The following is a 22,057-nucleotide window of genomic DNA, read 5'->3' as shown; positions in this document are numbered from 1 at the left end:
TTTTCTCTTTAAGTGATTGTAACAAATATTTGGTGATAAATTAAACTGCTGAAATAGCAGATATTCGTGAAATTAAGAGACATTCATTTAGTAGCCTTGGAATCTCTTTTAGATCTATGTGTTTATGATATTATGGGAGATGATAACAATTATGTTTTTATTTTTATTTGTTTTTACAATTATGTTTTTAAACATCAAGAGTGTTGTTCAGAATGTACTTTTGTTAAGATACTTCCCAATTCAACATGTCAATGTTTAGTGATTTGTAAGACTTATTTTTTCACATGCAAGGAAAATACTACATTTCATCATAGAATATTTTCTACTTGATGTAGTCTGCCTGACGTAGTATATTATTCTAATAGTGTTGTCTTTTTCTCTCTTTTAAGGTAAAACTGCAGAATTAAGGATGGTCAAAAGATCCTCACCTTTAGACATGATTGATTCACGTCCATGTATTTTGCATGGAATATAGTTACCTATTATGTTTACCTCTTCCAGCATCTTACTCTGCCTTGTGTTTTTGTGAAAAGAGGGCATCCTATGTTCTTTCATTGTACCTAGAGCTTGGAATAGGCAAAGCCATCTTTTATCTGAACAGTATCCCATAAAATGATAGAGGTTTTTGGTTTTGTTCCACCTTTTCCCTCCTGTTTTAGGATCATTACTGTGCTCAAATTGTATTTTCATATCCAACTTGTCAGGGACAGCTACTGCATAGCAACCTCCAATCATAATTCTTTTGTGAAGAAAACCAACCACAGCAGCTTCAGGACAGAGCAAAGAGAGAATTTCTATAGTGTATGGGACAACTCTGACATTAACAAGGCAATGCTGCCTTTTAAGTTGTGGAATAGAGCCATGGAATGATGAATGACAGCCTGGTGGTGTGTGCAGGTCTGTAACAGATAGTTATAGAGGGGCATGCATTTTGATGAACTGGAGCTTAATTTACAAATTAATAGCCTCTGTGTCATATCTCATTGTGGTACAAACACAAAGATTCAGGCACTTTTTAATATTAGCAAGCAGCTAAATTGTGCAGATTATAAATGATTCTTATGTTTTTTTTCTGCTGTTCTCATTACTGTGTTTGCTGGGTCAGGTTACATTTAAATTGGACATCTATTTCATGCATTCAGAATATGGCCCTGAATCACTATAGCAGTATAAGAAATCTGGGCCATACCTAGATTTCTGTACAGGGAAATATTTCCTAATGTGTTTGATTTTTGAGATAGTCAACACGTAGCATTCTCTTTCTTAATTCTGTACTATTTTTGGTGATTCCCATTTGAAAAACCAACACAAAACTATTTGATGTTAAAAATCAAGTGATTGGGCAGCCCCGGTGGCGCCGCGGTTTAACACCGCCTGCAGCCTGGGGAGTGATCCTGGAGACCCGGGATCGAGTCCCGCATCGGGCTTCCTGCATGGAGCCTGCTTCTCCCTCTGCCTGTGTCTCTGCCTCTCTCTTGCTCTCTCTGAATGAATAAATAAATAAATCTTTTTAAAAAAATCAAGTGATTGAAATATAACCAACATTGGAAGTAAAAGTCACATTTAAGTAGCTGTTGCTCTCAGTTAAAAATTCCTATTAGACAAATTGTATTATTCATTCATTATCATCCCCTATTTTCACATTGCCCTCAACAGTTTTCTAAAGAACTCTTCCATTAGTGCAGTGATCCTCAATATTTTTCTGAAACAGGCAGGACAGTGTAGCTTAGTGCTTCAAAGAAACACAGAGAACTTAATTGTAAGCCAAATAGGTTCTGATTTTGATTTCCTTCATCTTTTATTGTACAGAAATATCTTAAAACCATCATTCCCAGCACACATTGCTCTTTTTAAGACTTGTGTTTATACTATTTTGCCCTCACATCCAGGTATGTTACATGCCAGAGAATCTTAGTGCTCCAGGGGCCACATCTCTCCCGAGTACAACAGCTACACCCTTTCTTGTTGGATGCAAAAAAATGGCAGTTCCCAGGTTCTTAGAAGGTCCCTAGGTTTAGGCAGAGTCTAATTGAGGCAGTCTTAACAGTCTTTCATAGGGGTGGAGTTTATCTTTTAGAGCATGAATGAACTAAGAACCACATTTCAATCAGGCTATCAAATAAAGGATTTAATCCTCTATGGACATGGAATATAAAGCCCGTTGTTATGAATAAAACATCTAATTTCCTGTGGAGACAGGATGTGAAACCTATTGATTTAAATATCGTGTGTGTGTGTGTGTGTGTGTGTGTGTGTGTGTGTGTGTGTTGATGGAAGAGTAAACCCCAACAAATATTTTTTTAATTAAAAAAGTAAGCCAAAGTCTAATCAGTAACATGACATGTGTATTCTCCACCATCTGTTAAGCATCCATGTAGAGAATTTTGAACTTTATTTTAAAAAAACTATGATAATTCCAACTGCTGCTGTCTTTAATTCATTTATATTGTACTGTAGAAATTCCATGACACTTTGCAGAACTCTAAAGTAAGTACCAGTGTCCCAACTCTCTAAGATCAAGCAAATCCTCCTTAGTAGACAGCATAAACAGTTCACCACTGTATAAGATGAGGTGGTTGTAGATAATGCTTCTATCAAATAGGTGGTATGTTTAAAGGGTATATCCCTTTTTTAAAGGTTTTATAGGTTAGAAAGTATTTGTCTAATACTAACCCTGAAACTAAGTATCAGAGAGTCTGGGAAAAACTTTCCTAGTGCCTTATAAAACAAATAAAATGCAGTTATTTTTAGCTAAGTATATTTTTGTATCTGCTGCTCAATATTCCTCCTCCTTCTTCTCTGTCAAAATTCTGTCCTGTTTGTCTCTCCTAGAACATTCATTCTCTAATAACTGCAGTGCATGTTCTTTCCTTGAATTTTACTTACTGCATTAGAAAGGGACTTATTTTGAATTTATTGTCTTTTCCTTGTGTTCTTATTCATGAAATGGTAGAATTTTCACTCAATTTTCGATTTCCTTTTAATAATACATACCTTTTACCCAAGATTTAATTTTGTCACTAATTTTATGTCAGTAACACATCCCCTGTTCTTTAGAGGATAATTTTGTAATAGCATTCTGCACATTGATATCATATCTCCTTCTGGTGTCTTCAGTGTTGATGAATATTGGTTTTACTTATGAATGCAGTGGTAGAATTTCACTCAGACAGTAAAGTTTGTTTTTAATCTGTGAGTAAATTTTGACTTCAACAAATATACATTTTTTTTTGAGATTTTGTTTATTTATTCATGAGAGACCGAGAGAGAGGCAGAGATATAGGCAGAGGGAGAAGCAGGCTCCATGTAGGAAGCCCGATGTAGGACTCGATCCTGGTTTCCAGGGTCATGCCCTGAGCCAAAGGCAGATGCTCAACCACTGAGTCACCCAGGCATCCCAACAAATATAAATTTCTCTGTGTTAGTTTTCTGCATAACAAAATTTAGTGTCACTTGTTTCATTTGAGCAATTGGTGAGTCTGAAGACCTGGAAATTTTTTTCACTGCATTTTAGGGAGGAAGACAGGTAAGATTTGTTCTTGTCTTGCTGGATTTGTGAAAAGTTACAGTCGTTTTCAGTCTCTGGTATGAAGGGTGCAGATTCTGTTTTCAGATTATATGATTGATTCATGGAGGGGATAAAGGATGAATTTTTAAGGCAGTACCATGTAAGAAGATGTTTGAGTGGGTGTTGCCTTATCATAATTGATATAAAACAGATAATGCAGAGTGGAACACAAATAGGTTGAGTGACTGACTGAATCACTGACATGCAATTATAGAGGGCAAGGCCTTGTATCTGGAGCTCCTTTTGAGAGAAGCTTTTTAAAATTTGTGTGAGAATTTGATGAAAATAAAGTGGTGGCTTGATTGGAGGAAGGGAGGTGCTGTCCCGCCAGCTCCCCATCTCCGTTCTGTATTGACTAGTGCCATGGAGCTTGGAATGATTGACTTATATAGCTGAAAAACGAACCCAATTTTCCGTTGAGTTGGACCTATAAAATTCTGTATTTTTCCTTGGGATCTATCTTGCTGTCGTGTGAACATGTTGATAGTATCGCTGAATGTCACAATATTGATCACCATGACTACCTGTCTCAGAAACTGTGACTTGAAGTGTTACAGGCTCTGTGAACTCTTCTGCCTGAACAAGTCCTGATAAAACCTAGTGATGTGAATGTCAGGGGAATCTGAGGCTTGGAATTACATGCTGGGTTTATGGAACAGTTCTTGACAGATGGATTGATCGGAGGGGGCGGTACTAGCCATTCGGGACACCAGGCCCAGTGGCCTATTATTACAGAAAATATATTAAAGAAGATGATAAGTTACTGACCTTTTCTCCCTCCCTTCTGCCTTCATTCTCTACAGCTTTTCGTTTCTCATCTCCTTTCTCCCTGCTTCCTTTACTTTTTTACTTTCATTAACTTATTAGTCAGTGACAAATGGCCAGTATGTGACATTTAGCCTTTTCTCAAAGCTAAGGTTAATGTTCCAAGGTAATTAGCTCCATTTCAAGATCTCCTTTATATGTGAATAACATTGAAAATACCAGATTGTTTATTTTGTATAACCTTCTTTAATGACCAGCCAAAGTCATGATTTCTTTGTTTAAAACGCATACTAATAAAAAATATAGGCTCACTTCCTGTGAAAATGAGAGAATACTTAAGAACTTTGCTTGATAGCACGTAGCTAAAATTTATGAAATTTGATAGCTATGTTCTCTTACAGCCACTTAACTGGTACTGATCCGATGAGGGTCCTGCTGGAGTTAAAGTAACTGGTATGTTTGCCAGAGCTGCAGGACTAAAGCTCTAGAACAAGACTGGGTGGTGGGACTTAGAAAAGCCAGCTAAAGCACACGGCAGCTCCTGTATTAGCCAGCCCTTTTTAAAAGAGGGCTGCTGGACACCTAAGGCAGGCTTCCACTGTGGAGCTCACCTAACTTCAAATTGTTGGTTTTCAAAACACAGCGATAGATATTTAAGTGACAGAAGGTATCAATGCTTCCCTCAGACCTTGATTTTTTTAATTTCATAGACATGCACAGCTACACACTTGGCATTCTTCTAATGTGAATGTAGCAAGGAGGGCAGGGGCAGTGCATTTCTGGGTGGTGCTCAGAAATACACCAAAGCCTTCTTTCAAAGAAAATTTTACCCAGCTCATATGATCTAACCTGTGTCCTATATGCACGGCTTTCTTCTCTTACCCCCGCCCCCCCTCAATGGCTAATATAAGTTTGTAAGTATTTTGATCCCTGTGCCTCCCCACAGGTTCCACAGGCTTTGTTTCAGGCCCTGGGGGAGGAACAGTTGTGAATGCAGTGTGACTCACTGACTCCCACTTTCCTGATTCTGGTTCTGATTGGTCGTCACCTTGTTCTAGCCATATGGCTGCAGAGTACTCTAGCCTGCATCCCTTCCTCGTTTTTTCCCCTACTGTTCCCTTCTGTTGTATGCAACGCTGGGAGTGGGTTCCGGGCTTTGTCTCTTGCTTCTAGTTTACCCTGGTTAGACAGTAAGTAGAAGAGCACTCTGTATTTCCCAGGGATAGCTGTAAAGGAAAAAAAAAAATCTCTTCCTTTTGTGCCTGGTAGAGTAATTATTTCGTTTCCTATGCTGCTTTTGTTCAAAGTTTATTTTTTGGCAGGTGTCACATTGGCATTCTATTATTTCCTCATGATTTCAAATTATCTCTCCCTGATTTGAGCTGGGGTTTTTTGTAGAGGCTCTAGGAGTTCCTTTCTTGGGCTACTGATGGTACTATGTTTGTTTAATGCAGTTACATGTTAGGGAGGGGGACTGAAAGCAACTCTCAATAATGATTTAATTGTTAAATGTCATAATGTTCTGGCAGTCACCAAGCAATAAAACCTGCCTGTGATACTCAAAATTTTATCTGTAGCACCACTGCCACTACTTGCCCTTCTCCTAAACTGTATCAGTTCAATTACTCTATCTTTTATCCTTGAGAAATAGGATTTTGAAGACTTGAAAGTTAATTTTTTATAAGAATTTGATATTTTTATTAATTTGCATTTTTATTATTCTGCAGATGGTTTCTGCAAAGACTTTGGACTCTGCATCCTTTTTTCTTTTCTTTGTAATATTTAACTATTCAACTATTCAATATTAACTATTCAAAGAGGCAGTGCTAGCAGAGTATAAAGTTTAGCAGACTTCTCTCCCTGCCCCAAATTAGCCTTTATATGAAATTTTTATTGCCTAAAAAGAATCAATAAAGGTATAAAAAATTCTCTTAATAATATATTTTGTACTGACAAGTCCATTTTATAAATGTTTTAATATTCAGATATGTTAAGCAAGTAACCTTACATGTTTGGATTCTTTAGAGGATATGTGCAATGAAGTTGGTTAGAATCATAAGGGGGAATTTGAAAATCAACCTGGCCATATGGTTCCACTTAACTCTTTCTTTAATAATCTTCATTTACTTCTTTTTCTTCATTCATGATCTATATTAGAAAATGGCCGTCTATTTTATCAGAAATAACAAACCTCAGATGGTGAACTCACTTGAAAGTATATGAGTGTTGCTTATATTTGCTTCCAGCTATCAGGCCAAGAAAGGCAGCCCAAGTCTAGCCTCAGATGATTTTATATAGCATATTCCCTGAGTCATTTCCTGGTCCCTGGTCCCGGTCTCTCTATACGTCCTGTGAAGAGACATTTACTTAGCTGCATATTTCTAGCCCAGAGTATAATTGTGGATAAAATAGGTCCTTGCCCTCATGGAGCTTACATTCTGTTGAAATATATTATAGTAATGGAAGTATCCAAATACACATTTTTCTTGGATTTGAATAACATCTAGAAAATTCAAGAAAGTTTGGTTTTTAAATTTTTATCCTATGTAACTAAATCCCTACTCTGCCTAAACAAATGTGTGCATTCCCACAGACCCTATCCCAGCAAAGAGGTCCTGCTCCTGAGTTATATATTTGAGTGGTTTAGAATAAATATTGTTTGGCATATTTCTGAGATCAGATCTATATAAAAGTCTGTTTAACATTTGAAACCGATATATGATGTTTGTTTAAATAATGAAAATTAGGGATCCCTGGGTGGCACAGCGGTTTGGCGCCTGCCTTTGGCCCAAGGCGCGATCCTGGAGACCCGGGATCGAGTCCCACATCGGGCTCCCGGTGCATGGATCCTGCTTCTCCCTCTGCCTATGTCTCTGCCTCTCTCTCTCTCTCTCTCTCTGTGTGACTATCATAAATAAATAAAAAAATTTTAAAAATAATGAAAATTAGTATGGTCAGTGTCTGTAATCAGATACAAAAAGTTAAATGACCAACAATGTACCAGTAACAGTTGTGAGTACTTAACATCCAGCAGCTTTGTACTCATAAAAACCCCAAGGATATGTTAATCTCCTCACTTTACAGAACAGGAAATAGAGACACAGATAGGTTAAGTAACTTGACAAAAATATCAGAGAGCTAGTAAGTAGCAAAACTGAAATTTGTGTCTCCAGAGTCATTCTCATGGCTATACTCTTCTTGCCCTTCCACCACCAAGCTAATAAATAATAGTCAAGAACTCTGAGCTTGACTGTGTGAGCTCCATGATCTTTTCTTCTCCGTATGGCTCAGTTTCCCTTGATACATAAAATGTTTCTAACGCTATTGCTTTCTCCTTAGAGGTGTAGTCTGTACCTTTTAGATACAAGTTTTAGATTAAGCTGTTTACAGAAAGATGTCAGAGGTACAGAGCTCTGCTGCATATTTCACAGAGTGGATAAAACAGTGTTCTAATAGATATCATTTCTTTTTGTCTTCATGGGGTAGAAAAGAGTAGTTGAACAGCTCCGGAAGAACCTGATAGTAAAGCAAGAACAACCAGACAAGTTCCAAATACAGCCATTACCACAATCTGAAAACAAACTACAAACAGCACAGCAGCAACCACTGCAGCAGCTACAGCAACAACAGCAGTACCACCACCACCACACCCAGTCGGCTGCACCCTCTCCCAACCTGACTGCTTCACAGGTAAAAGTATGGAGAGAGCCCTGTAGGCTTCCTGCTCTAGGTTGACTTATTATTGGTCATGTAGAACTACGGCTTGTTTCAGACCATACTGAGCTCAACTAGCACTAGACAAAAGTTATGTTGGTTACTTTTTTATACTATACACTGGGGTAAAAATCACTTGAAATTCATTGGCAAAAGGAAATGATATTACTAAGGAGCAAAAGTTAAATGATTTCCCACCTGTCCAAAGAGGGGAAAGGTAGTCAGTGACAAAGAAAAATCACTACTCTGTGTTAGAACAGAACTAAGGTCTTAATTTGAATTTCTGGAAGTATTTGCATTTGTTCTAAAAGTCTGTGTGACTCTGCCTCCTCTGGAATTGTTTTGCTGGAACTTAGCAATTAGGTATGGAGATATTCCAGGAGCAGTACCCTTGGAACCAGGTAGAAAGACATTCAGAAGAAGGGCGATATATTTCCATTACTCAGGGAAACAGAATATTTGCTTCTAAGTCCATATTCATGAGCTGAATTTGTTCTAATATACTGAACGAAATCTGAAATGGAACCTACAGGTCCAAACTAGAACTAAGAACTGAAGACTTAATAACATCCTAACTTGGTGTAGCTGTGTGGATGTTTTTACTCAAAGGGGCATTGAAACTAGCATTTAAGGATCATAAGGCAATCAAGATGTACAATAAGGATATATTTGGGAATAACATCCAGTTAAGAATACTGTTCAGCCTTGGTCTCCAGACACCTACATGTAATGTGGGCATACCTTTTTAAATGGGATGACTGAGCAGTGCTTCCTGATCCTTAGGGATCACAACCCTTTTAAGACTTGGGTAAGAGCTATGGATCCTCTCCCCAGAGTAATACACATTCACACCTAGTAACACTCATTTTTGTGTATGATTTCAAGGATGTTGAGATCTTCTAAAACTCAAGCATGGGCATCTTTCACTCACAAATATCAAGTCTTCAGTATATCTTTATAACATAGAGGAAATATTATAGTTTACTTGTTATTCACTGTTTATGGACAATGGGCTGGTTCACATATAAAACTGTTCAAGTTAAGAATACATTAATTGTAAAAAATGCTAACGATTACTAAAGGTAGTTGACATTTAGTAAAGGTTACTATATACTGCCACTCTCCTGAGTGCTTTACATATGTAACATACACAGTCCTTACCCCAACCCTAATAAGGAAGGTATTATTATTATTATTCTATTTTATAGAAAAGAAAACTAAGGTACAGAGAGATTAAGTAATTATCTAAAATCATATAGGTAGTATGTGTGGTAGAGCCAAGATTTGAACCCAGATGTTCTGGTGAAAAAGTCTGTCCATTCACTGCTCTTTTGTACTGCCATACAATACCAAAAAAGAAAATGCCAACATTATGTCAAATGCCAAAGTAGGAAAAAGAGGAATTCCTGTTGTAAATCAGATAGCTAGAGCATAAATTTTACCATAATCTCCAAGGCTATTTGAAAATTAAGCATTCAAACTGACTTCTAAAACCCCCTGACTAGGGCTTTCTTCTGAAGGATTGCTTATCAGATTACTTTTGTTAGAGTTGATTAGTTTGTTCTCATTGCAAAGTACACTTTCATCAGAAAGTATTTACATGGAAGAATTCATTCTTTCCTGGTTGTTAGGAGTCTTTCTCTTAACCCATGGAAGCTTCCTGTTGAAGTAACATTACATGTCCCACAAATCAGAGGAAATGCTTATATAATTCTTATAATAGCTGTTCCCTTCCCTAATAATCTTGAGTTCTGTGCTGCTTTGGGATGGTGAATGACAGTAAGGGGCCAAGGGCTGTCCCCAAAACAGTGTTGTATGGCATCTCTCCACCTGTGGCCCACCTGATATATTTAATTGATGTATCTAAGCTTGTTTTATACTATTTTGTTTTGTTAAATGCAGATGTGTAATGTTAAAAGCTAAAAGACCATCCAGGTTTTTGGTTTCTGTCTTTCAATAAACTGTCCGTATTGATTGGGTGTTCTCAGTGTGCTCGATTCTAGTATACAAAGAGGTAGTGATCCCTGCCTAGAAGCTGGTATATTATCATTGTTTTCATTCATTCTGTAAATATGTATTGGGTCTCTATTATATGCAGACTCTGTGTGCTAGACAACATGGGGGGTAGATTCACATATAAGACAGAATTCTAAAAATTTAGAAGAGGAGAGGAAAATGTAAACAGCCAACAAAAAAGAATAAAAGGAAAGTACCAGTGAAGAGCTGTGAAAAGACCAGAGGACAGAGTAATTTTAACTAGAGGGATCAGAAGTGCTTTGTGAATGAGGTGATGCTTGAGCAGGATGTGGACAGATCAGTGGAATTTCAGTGATGGAGCCGAGGGAGGAGAGAGCATCACAGATGTAGAGAACTATGTGAACAAAAGTATGCAGTCACAGAAGTAAATGTGTGCCCTAGGATAGCAAAGAGGCTGATGTGGCTGTAATGTGGATTCTGGGAAATAATGGAGAGAGAGAGAAAGCCAGAGAGGTAGAAAGAGGCTAGCTTGTAGAAGCCCTCCCAATGCATGACAGAACCATTGGGGTTTTGGACAGTCAACGGGGAGTCATTAAAGGTTCATGAGGTCAAGGACAAATGGGAGGTTGTATATGGCATTTATTAAATATCAAAGTTGAGAAAGGAATAACTATTAAGTAGCAATCAGCATGGTCAAAGAGGAAGTGGTAGGAAGAGAACATTTTTTATTCTAAGTCGGATGGCTAGTAGGGACCAAGGCACGGGGAATGGAGGGACCAGTCCCCTTTACTTAGTTAACTCAAAAACTCATCCTTATATGTAGATTTGGAAATTTTTTCAATCTACAGAAAAGAATGAAAGACTAGAAGAGTTAAATGCAAGTATACCTTTCAACTTATATTCACAATCTTGCCCTTTTTAATGATGTAATACAAATATAAAGAGGCATGTAGTTAATAAGACCAAATAGAAAATAAATCCTTATGGGGCAGCCTGGGTGTCTCAGCGGTTTAGCGCCACCTTCAGCCCAGAGCCTGATCCTGGAGACCTGGGATCGAGTTCCACATCGGGCTCCCTGCATGGAGCCTGCTTCTCCCTCTGCCTGTATCTCTGACTCTCTCTCTCTCTCTGTGTCTCTCATGAATAAATAAATAAAATCTTAAAAAAAAAAAAACTTATGGACAAAAAGAGGAGTAGAGTGTTTCTATTTGTATTCATCTGAATGTGCAACAGTTTCCTGCCATTCAAAATTAAACAAAAATAGCCTAAAATAGATAATGGAAGTTCACTAGAGCCCAAAGTAATAATCTCTCTAAGTTCTGATTTGTTCGTCGGAGTCTGTTTTAAATCAACACCTCATGCTCTGCAAGTAAACAATAATAATTTGGCAAAAAAGTAAAAATTTTGCTATGCCATATATTTCTTCATTAACTTCTAGTTGGTATAGTTTAGGTTTTGTCAAAATTAAAAAACCTCTTGATGACATTGTGGGGAAACTGCTCTCTTATCTTGAAGCCAGGGACAATTGAACAGCATCAGCCAGCCAGGGACTAATCATAGCTTCCAGAAAAATAATTTTCTTTTTTGTTGGTTACCTTTCCTCTCCTATGTCTTCTCTTCTTCCTGCCAAACAGGTCAGAGATTTTCATTAGGTTTGGATTTCAAAATTCTAGATTCTCTTTGTCATTTAAACTCTAACACTCCCAAGAGTTAGGTTTATATTCTCAAGTACCTAGAATAGAATAAGCACCAGACCAGAGGTAAAGATTTAAGTAATGCCTATTGATACCTGCTGCAAATAGTCAATGTATTTTTCAAAAAGTTTTCATCAGTGAATATAGTACTCTAAGGTCTATGCCTGTATATACAGAGAATTATATAGATCCTAGAATACATCTTGTGAAATTAGCCACAAAGAAATATTTATAAAGTAGAATAAAATGCTAACCTAAGATGTCAACAAACTTGTTAGGTTTCAGGTTTTTTTTTTAAGTGTTGCAGGTAATGGTAAGTATATATTCAGGTGAGTTTGAGGTTTCACTGACTTTTTTAGAATAATCACTTTAGGGTGATTCAAAATATTGATAGTGATTTACCTGAACCAAGGATGTTTCAAACAAAAGTACATGACCTCTTTCAAAGCAGTAATAGCATGCACTATAGTTTTTAAAATCCGTGTCAGTGAATTCTGCTGATTAGAACTTTTATTTCCATGACCTGTGTTGGCACCAAGATTGAATGCCATCTGGTGTGACTTGCTCACCACTTGAAAAGGTCTTTGTATTTTAATGTCTTAAACTGAAAGATAGGGCTAATATCACACTGGGTTAAAAATACTTATTACAAATAGCTGGCAATGCAAAGTCAGTCCTTCCTGCTACACTACTGTAATATTTCTAATGATAAATAGCATTTAGCTTTTATTTAGTTTTCATTATGGGTAGATAGTGGATGACTTGCCACCCCCCAGAATAAATACCAGTGTTCCACTTTTATACTTCCATTTCACATTTGAAAAGGCACTGGCAAAGAGAATGAGACCACACCTGCATTGTTGATTAGAAAAGAGGAGACGAAGATTTGGGTGATTTTAATTACAAGTGTTAATAAGGATTGCTCCTAGGTTATGATCACTAATTGTTTTCATTGAAAGAAAATAAAGATGTTAGAAGATTAGATGATGTATGTGTGTGTTTAAGGCAGAAGATAGAAATAAAGAATTGCCTACAAAAATACAGCTTAGTACGTAAGTACCGACACCGTCACTAAAATAGCAATACACAAGGGGATTTGTCCAGATATGTTTCAGGGAGAGTGAGGCCTTGTCACTGGTCTAGAGCAATGCTGTCCAGCAGAACTTTCTGCGTTGGAAATCTTTGCTGTCCAATTTGGTAGCCACTAGCCACAGGTGGCTTTTGAACACTTGAAATGTAGACTGTGTGACTGAGGAACTGATGTTTTAATATTTTTGTTTTAATTAATTTGAATTTAAATAGCCATGTGTGGCTGGTAGCTACCAAATTGGACAGCGCCAGTATAAAATAAGAAGAAAAAGATGGAATAGTATGAAAATCAGAATCAGCATGTTGGAGCAAATCTCTATGTTCCTGAAACGTTTGGATCTTGAGTGAGTAGTGGCACAGGATAGGTGTGTGTGCCGTGTAAGAAGGTTGTTTGCATTTTTCTTGTTTTGTAACTGGCCCCTTTAACTACTCTAGTAAGAAATCTAGAAACTGCAGCTACAGAGCAGCAGCACTTGTGGAGGATCAGTCAAATCCTATCACCCCTGTTCATCCTCTGAACTATAAGGCCTTTTATAAGGGGGTGGTAAGGAGGAGAGGGAGGGAGAGAGAGAATCTCAAGCAGACCCCACACCCAGCCCAGAGCCTGACTGTCACAACCCCTAGATCATGACCTGAGCCAAAACTAAGAGTCGGACACTTAACCAACTGAGCTGCCAGGTGCTTCTGATCTATAAAGCTTTTTGAAACACAGGTTTTTGTTTCCGCCTTGTCATGTTTCACTGGATCTTTGATTGTTTCTGTGGCAATTCTCCAGAGAAAAGATTTTAGTTAGTGACTCACAGCCTTTTGATATCAAGAGCTAGTATTTACTATACTAGTTGGTTAATGGGTTTTATTATCTAGAGTTTGGGATTTACTGCCTTGAGGCAACAATTGTGCTAATCCTCATGTGAGTTTCCCTTCTTCCTCTCAAGGGTGACACTCAAAAGAATGAAAAGACACTGTCCTTTCATCATAGCTTTTGTGTCACTGGAGGCAGATAACCAGAATTATATGATGGCTTTCTTCATATTGATGAGGTTGTAGCAATTAAAGATAGAGATGGTATATACTCCATTGATTTCATCTTCTACAGAGTTTAAATTAATTGAGAGCAAGCAGAGAATAAGAAAAAACACAGATAAATAGGTATACTCATATTCTATATCTGTAAATCCACCCAATTTATTGTTGAAAATCCTGTGCCCATATTTGTCTGCAGTTATTACTATAAACTTGAAGCTAAATTTGAAAACTCTGGCACAAACTAATCTTTCCCTTTAGTAAGAAGTGTGCTGTATGTACACAAAAGAAATGTTGTTATATCGAGAAACTTGATTATAAGAATCATTGCTTTGTTTTCTTCTGGGGATTAGCAGCATATTGTTTAGTGGGATCACACTACAGTGTCCTAATATCTGTTCTCCATGTCTCCTAGAAGACTGTAACTACAGCTTCTATGATTACCACAAAGACACTACCTCTCGTCTTGAAAGCAGCAACTGCGACCATGCCTGCCTCTGTTGTGGGCCAGAGACCTACCATTGCTATGGTGACCGCCATCAACAGTCAGAAGGCTGTGCTCAGCACTGATGTGCAGAACACACCAGTCAACCTGCAGACGTCTAGTAAGGTCACTGGGCCTGGGGCAGAGGCTGTCCAAATTGTGGCAAAAAACACAGTCACTCTGGTAAGCCAGCAGCTGCTACTCATGTGTGCCCACATGAGAGGGTTCAGGATATGCATTTGTAGAGTATATCCATTTTATGCTCCTGCTGGATTTTTTAGTCTCCATCCTTCAGCTGTACCAAGTTTTCCTTCGGGGCTGACAAGGGAATATGGCATTCCTGCTATCTGCTCAAATAATTATAGAGGTGTCCCTTGACACCAAGGACCAAAACCCATTCAGTGCATTATCTGCAATCAAAGTATGACTTGGAGAGGAATGTCCTTCATAGTGGCATGCACACTGTTTCATGTAGCTCTCTCCATCCTATTTGCAGACCTTCCTGTGAAGCTTGAATGCTTACACTCTCTGGTTCTGTATTACCTATTTAGGGAAAACTTCCCACTGAACTCCTGTAGTTCACTATCCCTTGAAATTGGCTGCACCCAGAAAGTACTAGGACAAGCTGAGGCACTTAAAAAATATTTAAGAAACTCACAAATTAGCAGTGTCTGTGTCCAAGGTCTATCAGAAAAAAATAGATCCCTTGAAGAATTACTTGAACAAAAACTGTTAGTGAGATTCTAGGGCAAAACCAGTTAGATGTTGATGCTCTCTGAAGCTTGGGGGAAATATAGCCAAATTGTGGTTTTAAAGTCGGTTCTTAAAATTTCAGCTAAGAGCTCTTGGTGGCTTTTGAATGACAACCAGTGACAAATAAAACTAGATAGCAGTAAAGTGAAGCTTCAGCACTTACTAGGAATCTTGAGAGAGGCAACCAGCTATCTCAGCCAAATGCTGAGAGTTAGAAAATTCTCTACAAGAATAAAGCCATTCACTGCTAGATAAAGCCCTTATATTAGGAAAAAGCCCATTTGGCCAGGCAGCAAGTTTGATTTGACTTTGGGTCCAGTCTTGACTTTTAAAATATGTACATGCAAGAGTTCTTAAATGTCTAAGGAAATTGTCTAAGATTGCCAAGCCTACTGTGTTTTACATTAGGCATGTAAGGACACAGAAATGCAGTTGGTTCACTTTTGTAGGGCAAAACATGCAGGTGGGAGAGTAAAAAAGTTTTCTTCAGGAAGTGTTAATTCAGATGGTTAATTCTACCATGAAAACTTTTAGAAAATATTGTCTGACCCAGAGAATAGTGATGCTAAAAATACTTTAAGAATGCCTAGGTTTGGTATCGAACAGTTACTGTCCTCTGTGGTTTATTTATTTTTCCTGTTTTTTAGCAGGTTCAAGCAACACCTCCTCAGCCCATCAAAGTACCACAATTTATCCCCCCTCCTCGACTCACTCCACGTCCAAACTTTCTTCCACAGGTGAGTAAACCAGTGACAAGCCCAATAATGGGTCAGATGAGACAGAAGTGCTCAGGGGCCCTTTCTAAGTAGCCTGAAGTATGCTTATCACCTCAGCTCTCTACAGATCTTATTAGTTAGCTAAAGGTTGTAGTTGCTGATTCTTATACCATGAAGAAGCTTATTTGAACACCAGGGTTTCTTAGCAATGACCAAAGGCCGTAGCAAGGGGATGTGACAAAAAAAAAAAAAAAAGAAAAAAAAATTTAAGATAGCACCATTTTAAACCTTAGGATGTTAACTTACTCGAAGTTTAGCCAAACCTGCTTGCCAGTGGGGAAGGCATGCAATTACTACTTTTTTCTATGTGCCAGAGAGTAGAGAAGGAAACAATAGCCAAACTAACCAGTTGAAACCGAGAAGTTTAGTTTTATTCTGGAAAGTAATGGCATTAAGCATCATACTTAAATGCAAAGCCTTGCCTGTAAAAGCTTAGACTAGCAGTCTATACATAAAACTTTCTACCTAGGCCCAATCAGCTCTGCTTGCCTGTATTGTCCTGGCAGTATTCTTCTAGCAATTGCAGTGAACTCACCATTCTTACTGCAAGATGTCAAGATTGCCTCAGTCTGGCTTTAGAGGAGACTTGACTTGCCTAGTAGAAAGGCTAGGAGTTCCCATCTGAGGCCCTATGTTAAAAGAGAAAGGAATTTTGTGGTCATTGGCCATAGGTGATTTCCAAATTGCCTATGCAGTAGGATTGGGCACTGATAACATGAGATAAGGTGATTTCAGTCATTTGTCTAGTAGATCCTTAATAAATACCTTGGGTATCAATAAAGGCATTGTATATTGACCAGTTTTCAAGATAGACAGTTCTCTGCCCTCAGAGAGCTTCAGATCCTTGTACAGGCAATTACAGTGTCCATTATGGGAAGTACAGGGTAGTCTGATCACACATCTGATCACACTCATTCTTAATAGTATTCTGGAAAGTTCCCTGGAATTGTTGACATTCTATCTGAGACCTAAAATCCTAGTAAAGTTAGGTAGTTTAGGGGGAAGAAGAAAAACGTCCCAGGCAGAGGGTAGAGCATATATGCCAATCCAGTATGGAGAGATGCATGTAAGCCTAAAGAACCAAAGGCGATTTGGTGTAGCTGACCTTAGAAGACATATATGGCTGACTCAAGCTAGGGAATGAGGTGAGGCTGGAGAAGCCCATTGTGCCAGAGCCTGTGGAGCCTTCTAGACTATGTAGGAATTCAGCCCTTATCCTAGGAATGACAGGATCCATGAAAACATTTCTAAACAAATACTTGAAATGATGAGGTTTTTGTTTTAGAACATTCCCTCTTGTCATTGTGTAGGGAAAGAGAATAGATTGGATATGATCAAGACTGTAGGCAAGAAGAATAGTTAGGACATTATCAACAATAGCAGCTAATGTTTAAAGACTCCTGCAAGGTGCCACTTACAGCGCTAGGCACTTTCTGTGGGTATCTATTTTAATCCTCAAAACAGCCCTGTGAAAGTAGGTATTACTTTTTTTTAGATAGGGAACCTAGGGCTTAGTCCATGTTTTCCAAACAATGGGTCATGACATATCAGTGCTCTGTATGAAATCAATTTAATGGATGATAACCAGAATTTTTAAACAAAATGAACAAAACAGAATATGAAACATTAGCATACATAGCATATGTGTAATGTTTTGTGAAATTTTTGTGATCTATGTCTATATGCATGTACTGGTTACAGTAAAAAATGTATTCCCTACTGTGTGTCTGTAGCAGCCACCACAGGGTCATCTTAAATTCAGTTCAATATTCAGACTCGGAAGACTCTCGGGGCCCACACTTGGTACCAGTCCGCTTGGAACAACACAAGACAGAAACCAGAGCTTACCAGCAAGATAGCATCAGACATTTTTCGTCAGCCTGTATAGCAGTCTCTACAACTGTCTAGTGATAGCTTAGGTGTAGGGAAATGAGATCTTGATCAGGACGATGGGAGAGCCATCCTGGCAGTCTTACGCCTCACAGGAACCAGTGTATCTTGTACCAATTCCATAGCTGTGGCTTTCAAGGTCCCCCCAGTGGACATGCTCAGTTAAAAGAGTCACCTTACTTCATGGAAGCCCAAAGCATGGTGTCCCATCAGGTATTTATAATTCTCCCCATTCAGTTTAGCAGTAAGGGATCATTTTTTACCATAAACAATGTTGCCTGGTAACATAGTTGACATTCTTACCCTTAATCAGGTTTCCAGGGGAACAGAGCTGGGGAGTTACCTGCAGGTCAAACTTTCATGCATAAGGGGAAAAGATTTTGCCCACAGGGTCACTGTACAGAAAGTTCGAAAAATGCTGGCTTAAATCAGGTATGTTACTTAAGGTTACCTGGCTAGTAAGGGGTAGGAACCAGGATTTGAACCCGGGCAGGGCTGACCCCATGTTTTTAATCATAATTTTTTGTCACTGTTCCAGTAAGCCAAACGTAAGGTAGAACGATGGCCCTGATAGAAAGTAGCCATATTTGAGAAGGATTTGGGAAGCAGAGGTGGGGTAGGAAGCATCAAGAATGGTTCTGAAGTTTATGTAGTAAGAAAAGACCATTTACTGAGGTGATGATAATAGGAAGAAGGGGAGGGTTGGAGGAAGAAATAGAAGAATTTTAGACATGTTGATTTTTTTATTGTCGTTGTTCTTAAAGATTTTATTTATTTATTTATTTTAAGATTTTATTTTTAAGTAATCTTTACACCCAACATGGGGCTCAAACTTAACAACCCCGAGATCAGGAGTCGCGCTCTTCACTGACTAAGCCAGGAGCTCCTAGACATGTTGATTTTTAATTTCTTGTGAGCCATCCAAGTAGAGATACATGACAGGCAGTTGAGTGTATGCTTCTGAAGTTCAGGAAATGTGTGGTTCTGAGATACAAGTATGGACATCTTTAGTACACAGGTATTTGAAGCCGTGGGATGGCTGAGAACTCCCAGGAAGATTGAGGAGGTTGGGAAGAAAAGAGGTTCCAGGACAAAACTCTAAGAAATAGTTATGTTTAGGACTGAGCAGAGGAAAAGAAAGCCCACAAAGGTGACTTAAAGAAGGGGTGGCCAAGAACAGGAAGTTAGAGAACAAGGAACAGGGCTGATTTGAAGCCTTGGACATCAAGAAATTTAGAATGTGAGTTAAGACCAGCAGAAGCATTATTACCATACTGGGCACAAATTCTGAGTGGGACCAGTCTCTGGATTAGGCATTTGACCTCAGCCCTGAAGAGGCTGCTTGGTATGGAAGAGGGAGGCTAAGGTTTGGATTCAGAAGAACCACATTGTAAGGTGACATTTGGGCCCTCTCAAGAGCTGATGCATCTTTTATAAGGTTATATATCCTCATAGCTGTAGAGTTAATGATTCCAAAGTGAGTATTAATAAGTATTGGTACTAAAAACCATTTCACATCTAAAGTATGAAAGATTTGGCAATGTCTTAGACTTATAAGACTTGAGACATTTAAGTAATATGATAATTATCCTTTCTTTCCCCATAGGTTCGACCCAAGCCTGTGGCCCAGAATAACATTCCTATTGCCCCAGCACCTCCTCCAATGCTTGCAGCTCCTCAACTTATCCAGAGGCCCGTCATGCTGACCAAGTTCACCCCCACAACCCTCCCTACCTCCCAGAATTCCATCCACCCCGTCCGTGTCGTCAATGGACAGACCGCAACCATAGCCAAAACGTTCCCCATGGCCCAGCTCACCAGCATTGTGATAGCTACTCCAGGGACCAGACTCGCTGGACCTCAGACTGTACAGCTTAGCAAGCCAAGCCTTGAAAAACAGGTACAGGCAGAGAGTATACATCTGCTTCGGGTAGGAGCCTTGCCATTGAGGCTGGCTGTCTCTAACCACATTCTCGCAGGAATGCTTTATCTCAGCACCATTGTCAGTAACCTGTTGCTTATCATGTGATCATTCATCCATAGTGCAAAAGGGCAATTCCTACTGAAAAAAGTTGGGTTGCTTTTCCCACCATCCCCTTATGGATGGATTCAGATTCCTGTGGAAGTGAGCTCCCCCTGCTGGTTCTGAGCAGAAATTCACAGATGGGTTCTGCTGCTCTCAGGAAGCAGGGAGATAAAATACACAGAAAATGGCATATTAGTTTTGGCTCAATAAGAATCCAGATGAGGATATAGCTGTGAAAGTCAAGAATGAAGAACCAAATTAAAACATTAAAATTTCTAAAAAGCATTTTTTTTTAAACTCTAGGGAATAGAGCAGTTTTAGCTCAAATACTGAAGTCTCTCGTTTATATTTCTAAAGTCCGGTTTTCTCTTAGAAATACAAGGCTAGAGAAATACAAGTACCTCCAAAAATACTTAAAGGAAAAAAATACTTCAGGGTTCTGTGATAGAAGACTTAAAAACAAGAAAAAGGATTTATAGGCAGTTACCATATTCTATTTAAAGAAAGACCAGTGATGAGAAAGAATTTTGCAAAGAAAAGCATCCTCTTTCAAGAAAGTTGCTTTAAAAAGTCATTGACCTATTTCTAATTGCTCAGGCTTGAGTTCTCATTCATCTGAAAATAGTCTCTCTCTGGTGATCCTGAATCTTCTGCTTCTGGATGGCTGACCATGATTCAGAGAGGCTGGCCAGATGGTAGGGAATGAGAGGCTTCCTGCTGCCTTGGCCTTCTTGAACAGAGGATCCTTATGCATAGAGCACCCGGCTTTCTACCGAGACAGCTCATAAATGCATCAGACCTTGCACTAAAAAGCTCAGTACTAATATCTCATGCTCAGAAAACACAAGGGAAAACAGATCTCTTTTCCTGGGGAGCCCACTCAAACCCCAGAAAGTGCTTTGAGGAACATTCAGAAATAAATTAGTTACATATGTTTTATGTCCTAAGTTTTCAAACTTAGTATTAGCAGAACTTCATTATTAAAATATGAAAGTAAAATGCTCAAGCTGAGTGAGAAGTTTGGGTAGGGGCATGTTTAGAGATCAGGTGCCCTCATGCCCTGTGCTGGCTCTCAGAGAACTGGTGAAGAGTTCCAAAGAATGTGATTTCAAAACACTCTTAGATTGCTAAATATTTTTTTCCCTGACTTTTTTTTTGGATAAAGAGACATAGTTTTTTCAGTTTCATTTTATTTTTATATTCCTTATTTTGTCTGATTACATCTAAGATAATACATATTCCTTATGCAAGAAAACTCAAACATTACAGAAATCTATAATGTAAAAAGTACATCTACCCCATAGTCTATGGGAAGAATAAACTTCCTCCATAATTCTAACCCCTGACACTTAAACAGTATAAACAGTTTAGATTATATTCCTCCATGTATCTTTCTATGCACATACTAACATTTTTAAGCCAAAACCAAAATCAAATAATATATATTTTGTAACTTGCTTTGTTTCATATTAGATCTTGAATATCTTTTCATGTTCTGGCCTTACATGTTCATGGAGCTTTTGATTTTAATTATAATACCATAAAAAGGTACCCAGGAATTCTTAATTTTTTTTAAAAAAAATTCTTTTCTGTCAGTAAACTCCACAATCTCTCTTGTCGTTGATCAATTAGCAATAATCATGCCTCGGATAAACCTCATTGGCTACGATACTGCCACTGTGCAAAGCTTCTTGTTGTTGATCTAATGGAGGAATCCAGTTGTTGCTATTTTAGTTTAGCAGACCACCTGGCATAACAGCTTTGCAGGTTCCTAAGCTGAGTCAGCAGGGGTGCTCTTTAGACCAGACCCCATTCTCAGAATACTCTGACTTCAGATCTTTCTGCTATCCATATTTTCTGTATTTTATTTCCAATAGCAATTAGGAGATCTCATAGTTGGGCTAAGAGTGAAGCAATATAAATATTGTGACCATAGAAGTACTACTTACAGTCTGCTCATAGTTATCAAAACCTGTGTCCAACATTCTCTGTGTGACCAGGCTAGATGTGTTCCTTTCTGTTTTCTTCTGTTTCCTTTAGGGTGATAACATTTATTTAATAAAAATATGTTGATTATGTGCCAGCTGCTATGCCGAATGTGATCCCTGAATACAAGGGTAGATAAAGCCTAAACCCTCACAGACTTCAATGTGTAGAATAGGTGTGGAGGCTGTGCCTCCAGAAGAGGAAGCATGACAAGTTGTGTGCTTTCAAAGGCCTCCCACTTTGGCATAGAAAAGGCGGAAGGCAGTGTCAGTTCTAACAACTGTGTCTCACTTCTTCCCCTGTCAGACATTA

The 22,057-nt window shown here is 38.5% G+C and overlaps 1 protein-coding gene and 1 pseudogene across 50 annotated transcripts in view; one reads left to right on the top strand and one right to left on the bottom strand.

Moving 5' to 3' along the window:
• PHF21A (PHD finger protein 21A) overlaps nucleotides 1–22,057 on the top strand; it is a 195,695-nt gene that overhangs the window by 133,641 nt on the left and 39,997 nt on the right. For 24 of the 50 annotated variants that reach the window (XM_026004110.2, XM_072758862.1, XM_026004109.2 and 21 more), the window contains 4 exons: nucleotides 7,820–8,023; nucleotides 14,246–14,497; nucleotides 15,715–15,804; nucleotides 19,340–19,633. In XM_026004110.2, the coding sequence (XP_025859895.1) occupies nucleotides 7,820–8,023; nucleotides 14,246–14,497; nucleotides 15,715–15,804; nucleotides 19,340–19,633 (840 nt within the window). The remainder of the gene's footprint in view (nucleotides 1–7,819; nucleotides 8,024–14,245; nucleotides 14,498–15,714; nucleotides 15,805–19,339; nucleotides 19,634–22,057) is intronic. The other 26 variants (XM_072758844.1, XM_072758866.1, XM_026004116.2 and 23 more) reach the window with 3 other exon arrangements.
• Nucleotides 21,317–21,448, bottom strand: LOC112924401 (U4 spliceosomal RNA; annotated as a pseudogene).

Source organism: Vulpes vulpes, chromosome 5, assembly GCF_048418805.1.
Source record: "Vulpes vulpes isolate BD-2025 chromosome 5, VulVul3, whole genome shotgun sequence".
In the NCBI taxonomy this organism is placed as follows: Eukaryota; Metazoa; Chordata; class Mammalia; order Carnivora; family Canidae; genus Vulpes; species Vulpes vulpes.
The sequence above is the reverse complement of the archived record's forward strand: the minus strand, read 5'-3'. Positions and strand labels throughout refer to the sequence as shown.